This window comes from Etheostoma cragini, chromosome 6, assembly GCF_013103735.1.
Source record: "Etheostoma cragini isolate CJK2018 chromosome 6, CSU_Ecrag_1.0, whole genome shotgun sequence".
Classification (NCBI taxonomy): domain Eukaryota; kingdom Metazoa; phylum Chordata; class Actinopteri; order Perciformes; family Percidae; genus Etheostoma; species Etheostoma cragini.
Window position 1 is genome coordinate 27,391,815 of NC_048412.1, and position 11,599 is coordinate 27,403,413.

The 11,599-nt window shown below is 39.3% G+C and overlaps 1 protein-coding gene across 2 annotated transcripts in view; it reads left to right on the top strand.

Annotated features, from left to right (window-relative positions):
• sh3bp5b (SH3-domain binding protein 5b (BTK-associated)) overlaps positions 1-11,599 on the top strand; it is a 58,160-nt gene that overhangs the window by 5,695 nt on the left and 40,866 nt on the right. For both annotated transcript variants that reach the window (XR_004656921.1, XM_034873663.1), the window contains exon 3: positions 4,956-5,084. Coding sequence is in view for 1 of the 2 variants with exons in the window: in XM_034873663.1 (XP_034729554.1) it covers positions 4,956-5,084 (129 nt within the window). In the remaining variant the exon portion in view is untranslated. The remainder of the gene's footprint in view (positions 1-4,955; positions 5,085-11,599) is intronic.

The window sequence follows — 11,599 nt, forward strand, 5'->3', positions numbered from 1 at the left end:
ACACACACACACACACACACACACATACACACACACACACATACATACACCCCCTCAGGGTAGACAACCCTAGTGTTCTTTTTTATGCAATTTTGCAATCAGCTTTTCTCTAACACATTTTATTCATGTGTACTGACCTGAAAATTGTAAATTATAAGGATGTACAGTTACTGCTACTGTGATTTCCTAGAATACTACTGACTCGTGGAAAACATGGAGCCGGGGAAAATGCAGTTCTTTGAAAGCTAGACAAAGGAACTTGAGGACATTTTTTTATGAATTCCAGTAGAAGCTCTGTAGATGTGGCTGATAGTAAAACCCAGCAGTCTTTATTTAGTTGTTTTCCTCTTCTTCATAGTCTCTAGGTTGCAGCCTGTTGTTTACCTGATGAAAGACTAATTTGATTTGCTGGTAAGGGGTTTTTGGCAGACGGCTCTAGTACAATAAATAGGCATGAGCTTTCTTTTGAGGACTTTTGCATCAAGTGTCATGAGTTTCCTTTTTTTAGCCTCGTCTTTAAAGTTCAACAAATTAATTCAGAAGCTATGTTTTTGAAATGTTGAAATTGAATTTAGTCTTTGATCCAGATCCAAAGTGGATTACCAAATACCTGACAAAAGTCCCAGTAGTTTCACCTTCAGCATCAGAGATGTCACGGTGCACTACAAGAGTTATTTAATGCTCTTTTCAGAAGCTAAGAATCTACTTATTGTCTCTTAAATAATAATAACCCCGTTTTCTGAAGTTAAAGAATGGCCTTGTTATGATGCATACTTGCCTGACCATGACCAGTTTGTTTCATATTCATATTGTACATGGAATATTTTTCGGACTGAATGTAATTAATTGATTACTTTATATGTTTGTGTTGTATGTACAAATTAACTACCTAGACACCCATAGTAGATCCAACCGTCCCAATATTGGGTAATCATTAATAACTAACCAAAGTTTTGATGCCGGTTCCTAACGATACTTGTTTCCATACCATATGTTTTAAAATCAATTTCAACACAAATACATTAAACACAAAATGTATATTTTCCACCTTTAATTGGGAATCAAAACAGTTATCAAAATTTTATCAATCCCAATTGGGCCAAAATTAACAAAAACTTTTTCCACAACCTGAACATATTATAAATAATAAATAAACAAATAACAGTGTGTACAGGCTAATATAGAACTAACTAAAATGCAAAGGAATGTAAACAGCAAAGACTTTTTAGTGCAACCCTTCTGCTCTCTGTCAATATGCAGAGAGGACACAGAGGACAGATAAGCTTGCGATGACATGCTCTCAGGTAGCGAAATTTGGAAAGTTTAATACTTTTTTGATACTCGTAGGAATGGAGTATTTTGTTCAGTGCCATGAACCTATCGTCGTTCGGTACCCAGCCCTAAACTTTAGTGAAGATGGTTGCCTCTTCTGAAGAAGATCGGGTTTTTTCTAATCCTCCGTGTCCTCCTTGGCTACTAGCAACTGTGCAGAGGAAGGGGGGGGGGGGGGGGTCACGGAAGGCCATGCATCATGTGAAACTACGCAAAATAGCTTTCAAATGACTAGCATCAATCTCAAGTAAAGTAAATCATAAAAAAATAAGCAAATCTTATTTACTTGATGGCAATGTGTCTCCAGTCCATTGGTGACCTCATACAAGAAAACGCAGTTTCCATTCTCCGAACACATCCCCAGAACAAATCCCGCGTCCCTAGCCTCGGAGGGTTTCTCTACTTTGAGTTTTAAAGTTCACCAACAGGTAAAAGCTGTCTCTCAGACGCAGGCCCAAAGGATTTCCAATGCAAACATCTTGTGTATGAGTGAATATAAACTACAGCAGCACAGAAGCCGAGTCTTTTTATTCTCTCCTCCTCCGGCTTATTTAAAAATGTTTCTTCTCACCATGACTTCTCTGTATTTACCCAATTTGCGAGCAACAGTCATTTGTAAAACATGTCATTGTTTTTGATTAGCAACTTTTTTTAAATGAGCCCCATTCCGAGTGTTTTATATTTGTTGTTTTGTTGCTCTGTGGTTATTTTTCTGGGACTGTTTTTGTTGATGGGACTATTCTGCCAGCTGTAGAGTATAACGATGACATCCCCATTATGAATCCTGCTTACAAAGCTCCGACTGCTCAACTGGTTCTCCACCCAAGGAAAAGTCCATCAGTGATCGCACCCCCAGACCGTTTTGAAACACCAAATATTAGATAAGGAAAATGACATCAGTTCACTGTAATGAAGCCTGTAAAACCAGGTACAAACAACACTTACCATATTACAATATTTCAAAAATAGCTACAATAAGACATTAACTAGTCTCATACAAAGATATTGATACATTTTTATGTTGCCCAGCCCTACTTTTTGGTATATGGGTCAATGAAAACAATGCAAATGTGTGTTTTCTTTGATCCAACCCATGTTGGGAAAACTGACCATGTTAGATTGGTTTGCTTTTATCTAAAGTAGCTTGAGTCATGGTCAGAGCTTTGATAATCTTCCAAGCCACAAGGTTAGAGATTTAGTTGGTATGAAATACATCTTGTCTTTTTTTATGACATGTCAACAACTACCTCCTGAAACTCCTCCCCAGCTTGGAGTCCTGAAGAAGCCTCTTGGTCATCAAAACATCTAATGAACCGCATTAGACCTGCACAATTCGGGGAAAAATATGAATCAAGATTTAATTTTTTAGCTTAGAATTGATATCACGATTCTTTGCCACACGAATCATAACAAAACAAAACAAGTTGGCCGTACCAAGTATAGATTTTTTTTTGGCACCTATACCATATTGGGCGTCACCACAAGCCTGTAAACATAAAGGCTTCAATGAAGAGAAGGGAGAGCATTGCAGCTCTTGAAGCGCTTTAAAACCTATCTTATACAGTCTATTTGAAACTCACAGAAGATAGTAGTATCGTTTGTGATGCAGTTGGCTTGTAAATAAGTTAAATAAGAATTGTAGTCATTAAAAAACATGAAGATCATGATGATTAATTGCAAGCCCTGGAATGCACATTGAATTACCATTGACATAGTACTTCTTGATATCCTAATACTGTATGTGCCAGATCCGAGCACCTTCATAGACTAATAACGAATTAAACCTGGTCATAGGGGGTTGTTTGGGGAATTAAAGAGAGCATTTCCCTACAGGGATCCATGAAGTTTCTGACTTGTTTTTGTTCTTGCTCCTTTTATGCCAATTAGACAACCATGATGCAATTTCTGAGCTGAATGCTCAGAAACTCCCCATGTACCACCATGTACTACCAATGAACAAACAAAGCTCTCTAAGATTGAACAAACACTTTGTTCCTACCAGTTACAAAGTTATATCAGGCATTGATTTTTCACAGGCGGGTGTCTTTCAGTGTTATGACACAGGAAAACTGTCGGCTTTATCTGGTTTTATCAGATTTATCTGGCACATGGTGTGAAGACTTTGCCCAGATTAGGTTAAGTGTGATGGTTGGTAGCAAATGTTTTTTATCTATTACTATTTAGACCTTGGTTGTATCTTTGAGCTCTGGGGTTATTGATGTTAAAGTTCTTAGAAGCGGTGACTCATACTTTGAGGCAGAATTAGACCTTCTTCACGGCAGACATTTTGACTCATAGTAGGAAAAGCACAGCTGAATTGGTAACCTTAACAATGGCTCAATTCCATCAAGTGTCCCAGTCAGCTGTTTCAGTGAGTCAGCATGCACAACACCAGGTCCTCTCCTAAATGGAATGCAGCCATCGTTAATGGTTTTGAAAACACCTTTGCTTTTCACACAATGAAATGTCAACATGTCTGGCGTGAAGAGGTCTATAGAGCGACCTGTTAGCACATTTCAGCAAGTTTAATTTCCTTTTATGATCAACCGTACAAGGTGCTAAAATGGTGGTAAAATGAAGGGTCAAGAGGCACGACAACACCCTCTCAAGAGAAGTACCAAGTTTTAATTCAGAGGTGGACAGTGTAACGTTGTTTGAAGGTCCAGTGAGTAACGTGTGTAGTTCACTATCAAAATCGGTGTTGCCCGTTCACAAACTTGTCTTTTTTCCATGAGTATTTACCACCACCATCAATTCCTATGGCCTTGAAATTTTACCTTTTCCTTTGCATGAACTGAGGTAGACGCTCCATATTCATGCGCCACCTTGAAATATGTAAGCCGGTAAGGGACATACAGGACTTACTGCTCCGCCCGAAGATGAACTCACAGTTGCTGCTAATGGGTGTCGTCACTTCCCGGCCCGGCAAGTTTGAAGAAGGAAACATGGAGGACCACACGTATCCGAAATCCAAATTTCAGGAACAGGAGTCTTCTTCTTCAACCCAGAAAAAGAAAAAGGATACGGAAAAGAGCAAGAGACCGGCTTTTTGAAACCACGTGGTGCGAGAGAGTTGACTTGGATATATGATCTTAACGCTAGATGGGAGGAATTCCTACACATTGGTCTTTTTTGAAGGCCTGATAAGAGTTGGAAAAGCATCTCATTTAATCCAACACTAAGCTCTGTTGATGTAGCATCAATCATTTTCTCATTTAAAACCCTTTACATTACTGCTTCCCTTTAACTATGAAACACTAATAGTATTTTTCACTAAATGGGATTTGTTAAATGTCTAAAGTTGCCTAATTCATGTAAAGTTTTTAATAGATGCGTTTGATGCACACTTTGGGTAAATGACAGTATTCACTGTTTGGGTTTTGGCTGAAAAAAAGCCATCAAATCCCCACATAAAGGAAGGGCAGTGGGTGTGGTCAGCTACAGATTACCTGACCAGTTGATCTGCACAATCAGAGGTTATCAAAATTCAGTTTACAATCAAAGAGTTACGTTGGTATCCTTTCTTTTTTTGGGTGTCAGATGCTTCCATGTTTGTGCTGAATTTGCAATGAATAACTGATGTTGAATAACCCCCCTCCCCCCCTCCACTCTCTCTCTGTCAGGACGCGAGGCAGAAGTTCCGCTCGGTTCTGGTTGAGGCCACGGTGAAGCTGGACGAACTTGTGAAGAAGCTCGGCAAGGCTGTGGAGGAGTCCAAACCTTACTGGGAGGCCCGCAGGTTGGCCAGGCAGGTCAGTCAAAAGTGCATGGAGGGAGGGTGGGAGGGAGGGCTGTTGGGAACATTCAGAACCTTTTTTTTACGTCTATTGGGGAAGGTCTAAGTCAGGCCTTGAAGGTCCCATGGCATTAAAATTTTACTTTATGACTTTTGTTTAACAACAAAGACAACCCCAGCCTGCCTTTGGCCCCCCAGTGGCTAGAAATGGTGATAGGTGTAGACTGAGCCCTGGGTATCCTGCTCTGCCTTTGAGAAAATGAAAGCTCAGATGGGCTGATCTGGAATCTTGCTTCTAATGTCATAAGGAGCAAGGTTTGGGGTACATTGTGGGACTGGCTCTAGTTGAAAGAGACTTCAGATACAGTATTAGTGGACTGCTAAGGTCTATATAAAAGCATCCAAAAAGCAGGACCTTTTAAGGAGAGTCGAACCAAATTATACTCTATAATCTGCTCGTGTTGACTAAGGTCTTGTCTTGGGTCTGTGTGTCCACTTGTCCAATACCTGAGTTGATTTTAATGGATCTAAGTAGGTCTATAACATGTTGTTCGGTCTATAAAATGTAATTTGGTCTATAAAATGTCATACAATAGTAAAACATGTCCACCCCAGTTTCTCATAGTCCAAAGTGATGTCTTTAAATAATTTGCTCTACCCATCCAAAACCAAAAGAAATGTAGTTTAACATATCAAACCGATTAAAAGCAGGAAATCTCTATAGTTGAGAGGCAATAAACAGTGTTGTTTTTGACATTTTTGCATGAAACGTTATCAAAATAGTCTAATAGTACGTGATTCTTTTTTTTTGGTCCATCCACTACTCGATTAGTTGACTAATGGTTGAAGCTCTAGAAACCAAGCCTCTCATACACAGGCCTACTTTTGACATATTCAGTGCGTTTAGCTGTGCGTGGCCTGGTTGTTGTGTCATTTATTATTTGTTTTACCAGGTCAAGAGCTGCGACTCGATTAATTACAAAAGGTCCGGGCCTTATTGTGTGTTTGAGTATGTATAGTTACCCTGCAAGGGCTTTGCGTGGGTTTGATCTTCACCTCTCTGAAAAGTCCATATCATCAATCACCCTTCTGTTGATAACATTTGTCCAGTTTGTAGTTGTTGCTAGTTGAGAAGAAGGGATAATTTTCATGCATGAACTTTAAACTCTTTCATTCCAGTTGAACAGTAAAATGCATGATTTGGACACAGCATAAAAAGGGTGACAAAGAGGAAACTACACAATTGTTTCAGACCATCTTCTCAGTTCCCTTTTCAGCCTCAACACTCTCTGTGTGTGTGTGTGTGTGTGTCTGTGTCTGTGTCTGTGTGTGTGTGTGTGTGTCTGTGTGTGTGTCTGTGTCTTTGTGTGTGTGTGCGTGTGTGTGCGCGTGTGTATGTGTTTGAAATAAAGGGGGAAGCAGCCACCTGCACATTTTGATAAGCGCCCAAACAGCTCTGAGAGCTCAGCCCGGAAGCGCAGAGAGACACTGAAACTCTGAAAGGCTTCATTGTGCAGTTCTCTCACCTTCTGATGTGGCTCATGTAGGAAGGTTATCATGGTATCCAAGTTTCTACAAGGACATAAATTATATTAAATTGCTACAAATATGAGGGGTAATTTTCTTCAGCGTGCTGAAATACAATCAATGGTGAAAGAGTTCCTGTGAAGTGACTCTGCAATAGGACTTCCCCTTTCTTTGCTTGTTTAATCTAGGTACCCTGATGCCACTTCTATTATGATTTAGGGATCATATAGAAATGTTCAAGCAGGGATTAACCCCTGTGTTGTACTCCCAAGTCAAAAATCTTCATTTTTGTTCCTTTTCAGACTTTTAGTTTTAACTAACACCACCTTACTACCACTAGTTGTAAACTACTTTTTGAAATTCATGGTGAATAACCGTCATTTATATAGAATTAAACCTAATATTTGAGTTAAAAAAGCATAATTTATGAGTTATTTTGACTAATAGTTAAGATCAGAGGAACATACAGATGAGTTTAGTCAGGAATGAAAGTGATCAGCTGTATTTGCAAAGAGCGTTGGAAGGAATCCAATCCATTATTTTGTGGTAATCTGGTTAACAAGAAACCCATATTTCACATATAGACAGTTTTTTAAAGGGGTCAAATTTGGCCCGAGGACAACAGGAGGGTTAAGCACAGTTGTGGCCTAAAATACAAAATTCTTGAGGAAATCAATAACAGTCAAACGTGTAACGATTGAAATATACAGTGGTTTTACTTCAAAGCTATAGTGCGTAGTTTCAGTCTCCCTCACGAGGAATGCATCCACATGATACAAGCCTTTTGTGATCGCACCCCCCTCCCGCCACGCAGTTGCTTGGAGCCAAGGAGGACATTTTCTAAACATGGCCAAGCTGAGAAACACAGAGAGAGTTGTGTGGAGCTGATAGTGTTAGTTAGTTAGCTTCTAGCAACTCATTTGGAAATGGCTTGAATGTAACGGACGTTCATACTTATGAAAACGGTACGCACTAAAGCTTTAGGTATGTTAAAGACAGTAGTCTCATCCCAAAATATTTGTGTTGTCTTTAGCATCAGGGGTTCTAATAGAGATTTCAAGCACCAACCTTGTTAGCATTAGTTATTTAGTTTGAAGCACCATCAGAAAATCCGTTAATTCATCCCTCTGTCATTTATGTCAAACCCTTCATGCAAGAAATGCTTTGCAAATGAAGACCTAATTGAAAGAAACTGATTATGTCAGTGTTTTTTTGTAATAGTATAGTGAACAAATAATAGTTTGCTGTGGTTTTGGTGTACCGAGCACCTCGGTTGCGATGGTCGTTGGGGGAACTGAGATGAGGATGTGCAGCCTGGGATCCCTGTAGTTACTTCTGTCAGCTCACCTGCTGGCTGATTTATCCTCTACCCGTGTCCTAGATTGAGAATGTTGCAAGGAGTTGGTTGCAGCCCTCAGACAGCAGAACTACTGTATTCAGTATCTTTTCTGTGTCGCCAGAAAGTAGGGCTAAACAATATTGTGTTTTAGCATCGACATCGCGATGTGCACATGCATGATAGTCACATTGCACATTTCTTTTGCTGCATGATAGAAAAGTAAACTTCCACCGTTCTCCTTTTACATGATTTATTACTGTCCGACCCTTCTCCTTTAAGACAGGTAGCCATGTGGGCAACGTGTGTGTGTGACAGTAGTCCGACGGATTTTATTGTTATGGGAAGTGAGGCTCTTCAAGAATGATTTATCATTTCCAAATAGAGCTATCTATGTCATTAAAAAAAAAAAAAAAAAAGAAATATGTCAGTTTTTTCCAATTTTTGAAGGTCATGTATTGTGGGAAGTATAAATTAAATCACCACCATTTTTACCCTATCGCACTCTTCTGCTCTAAGGGACATGTAATTGTTCATGAACACATGCACGACCCCAAAGATTGATATAGCTTGATCTCGTTCTGACAAAAATAAACAGTTAAAGTTGTAGAAAAGATTTTAACTCATCTACTCGTGCAGATGAGCCAGTTTTGCTCTCTTTGCCAAGCTAGAGAAACTGAAACAACAACAAAGGGAAGAGAGCTGCCAGAGCTTTATTTTATTATTTTCCTTCATGCTTGAAAACAGAAAATGGAAAATTGGAGCTCATCACATCCTCACATAAACTGCAATATGCACCCGACTGTTTCTATTCTATTAAAGCAGAGTCATTATCTCGTGATAGGTGATAATTCATGGAAATTTACTTGGCAAAGAAAGTATCTGATACTCAATATGGATAACCACAGCAGAAACAATGTCCTATTACACCCTTTGTTACGTTGTACAACACAATGTCGGCTAATGTTTTTACCTAAACATGAACTTTTAGTCAAAGCATCTTGTTCAAGGACTCTTTGCTCATTCGTCTCCCACATTAAGGTCTTCTCTGCAGGTCTGACGTTTGAAACCAGTGACTTTGAAATCACAGCCAGTGTCTCCATCCTCATCATAGCTGAATCCACTGGCCTATATACACATTATCCTTCTGGTGTATTTCTCTGTGCTCGCTCTCCAAATGGCCCTCGGGGTAGATTTAGCCTTTGTCATGGTTTTATATCAACACAGAGGGAAAACCGTTGGTTTTGGAAAGCCGGCCTTCTTCTTCACTGAAATCTTTTTATCGCTCGTCTTCCTCCGTCCTACCCCCGTACTTACGTTTGTCTTTCTCTTTCCCGCTTTCATGTGGCTACAGACAGCAGTGCATATTTTGTCAGATCTCTGCAGTAATTCTCTGCAATAGTCAAGAACCCGAGAATTGAAAGCCAAGTCTTTGCTAACATAAGTCTGGAAAGGAACCGTGAGAATTGTTTTTGGCTTATAGTTCCACATAGGGTTACAGCTATTGTTTATTTACAAGAAAGAACATTGATTATTTTTTTTTTGATACATAATTTAGACTTCACATGGGTTGTTTTGTCTGACCAACACTCCACATCCCAAAGACAGACAATTTAAAATGAAAGAAAAAACAGAGTAAAACATGATGCCATTTAGTTTCTATTGTTGGCCCTGCGATCAATAGGAGACAATTTAAAATGTCAATTTAACACAATCCGTTACATGTGTGACAACTAGGGCTGGGTACCAAATTCGTTACTGACCGAATTGCCTCCTTAGTATAAAAAAAATGCCTTGTCATTGAATACCTAATTAATTAATTAATTAATAATGCTGGTGATTGGCTGTCTAATGTATCAAACTCTACGTTACGCACAGTATACATGGTTCAGCAACCGGTATCAAAGTCACTGTATTGGTATTAGTACCTGTATTAAAATTATTTGAATGATACCAAGCCCTAATACCAACTCACAAAAAGCTTATAAAATATGATAGCAAGGTAATCACCTACTTTGTAGATGAAGGCTACTATAGTTTTTAGAACTAATTTAGAGTACAGAGCCGGGTCTTTTAGAGCAGATGGAAAGTGGACTCTAATTTCTTCATGTTAGCTCGAAATTCCTATCAGGGATTTAGTATCTCCGTCTTCATCTTGTCTTGTTTTCCTTGTCGTTTATTTCCACTGCCCCTTCAGGGGATTCAGATCTGTAACAACATGGAGCAGTCCTTTAACTCCTTTAACTAGCACTGTAGACAATGATAAGGAATACTTTTGGTTGTTTTTCTGAACAGATTGTGAAAAAGGCTGTTGAATTAGGAGCTTAAGTAAAAACAGTTGCTTGTTGGAGACGGTGGGTGTTTAATGTTCTAATAAAGCTCTTATCAGCTTTTGAGACTCTTTTTAAAATGGCCACCGACATAATTGGCAGAAGTCAGACAAAATGTCTTTTGCATTAATGATTTGCCAGATAAATATTTCTAAAATTAAAGAAACACTGAGTCTCTTTGCCAATGGTTGGCTTTTGTTTAGCTGGAGGTTTAAATGTAACTGGTGTTTTGATCTTTTTGACTATATTTATTTATTTTTTATTGACTATTGGATCTGTTCAGGAGGGAGGGAAGGGATTCTTTTTTTTCTTTTTTGTGTTTTCTTTTGATTATCTCCTCCTTTCTGTCTTTTATGTCCCTTGCCTTGATTTCGCCTTGTCTTCTTTTGTTGAGAGTACATTTAATGCATTCTCTTGCGTATATCACCTCTGTATTTCTTTACCTTTTCTTTATTTCTTCCTCCAACATTTGCTTTGTTATTTTCCCCCTTCATACTTTTGGAACCCTTTCTTCCTGCCTTTATCTTATTATATTTCATAAAACAGTCTATTATTTACGCATCTGTTCTTCCTTCATTTCTTTCCTTGGTTCTTTATCACCTTCTTTCTCTCACTCTTAATTTTTTCCTTGCTTTCCTCCACTTATTCATTTTTCAATCTCTGTTCAGTTTTGTCCTCCATCAGAGTACGCACCGAGTATTTAGCCTGACTCACTGTTTTGTTTGCCCTCCCAGAAAACCCTTCTCTTTTTTTGCACCACGCTCCCTCCATCGCTCTCCCACTTAGTTTGATAAGAAACACATTATTTACGGGTACAGATACGCTGCAGGCAGCGCCCAGGGAGCGGTAGCAGGGACTTGGTTCAACCTTGGCTCCAGATAAAAGATAAAATACGGACCTATAACTCTGAGAGCGTGAGATAATCTACATTAGCATATCGGGCATCCTGCTGCCCGCTGTGACTCAAGAGTGAGTCATGATGCACAAGCACAATAAGGGTTTCCCTGTTTGGCTTCCCTAGGGGCGTAAAAAATCAATTACAAGTTTGAAAACAAAATAAGGATTTTTATTGCCTTTTAAAAAGTACTTATTTCATTAAAAATCACTAAACAAAAGTACTGTGTCAATTTCCTTTGCCTCGGTTTTATAATTCAATTAATGGTCCATCCAATCATCGCCATCCGGGTTATTCGGTTTCGGGTTGCTGGTTGGATGTAGTCCCTCCACCTAGTCCTGGGTCTTCCCCGAGGCCTCCTCCCAGCTTGTCGTCCCTACACCTAGTCCTGGGTCTTCCCCGAGGCCTCCTCCCAGCTGGTCGTCCCTCCACCTAGTCCTGGG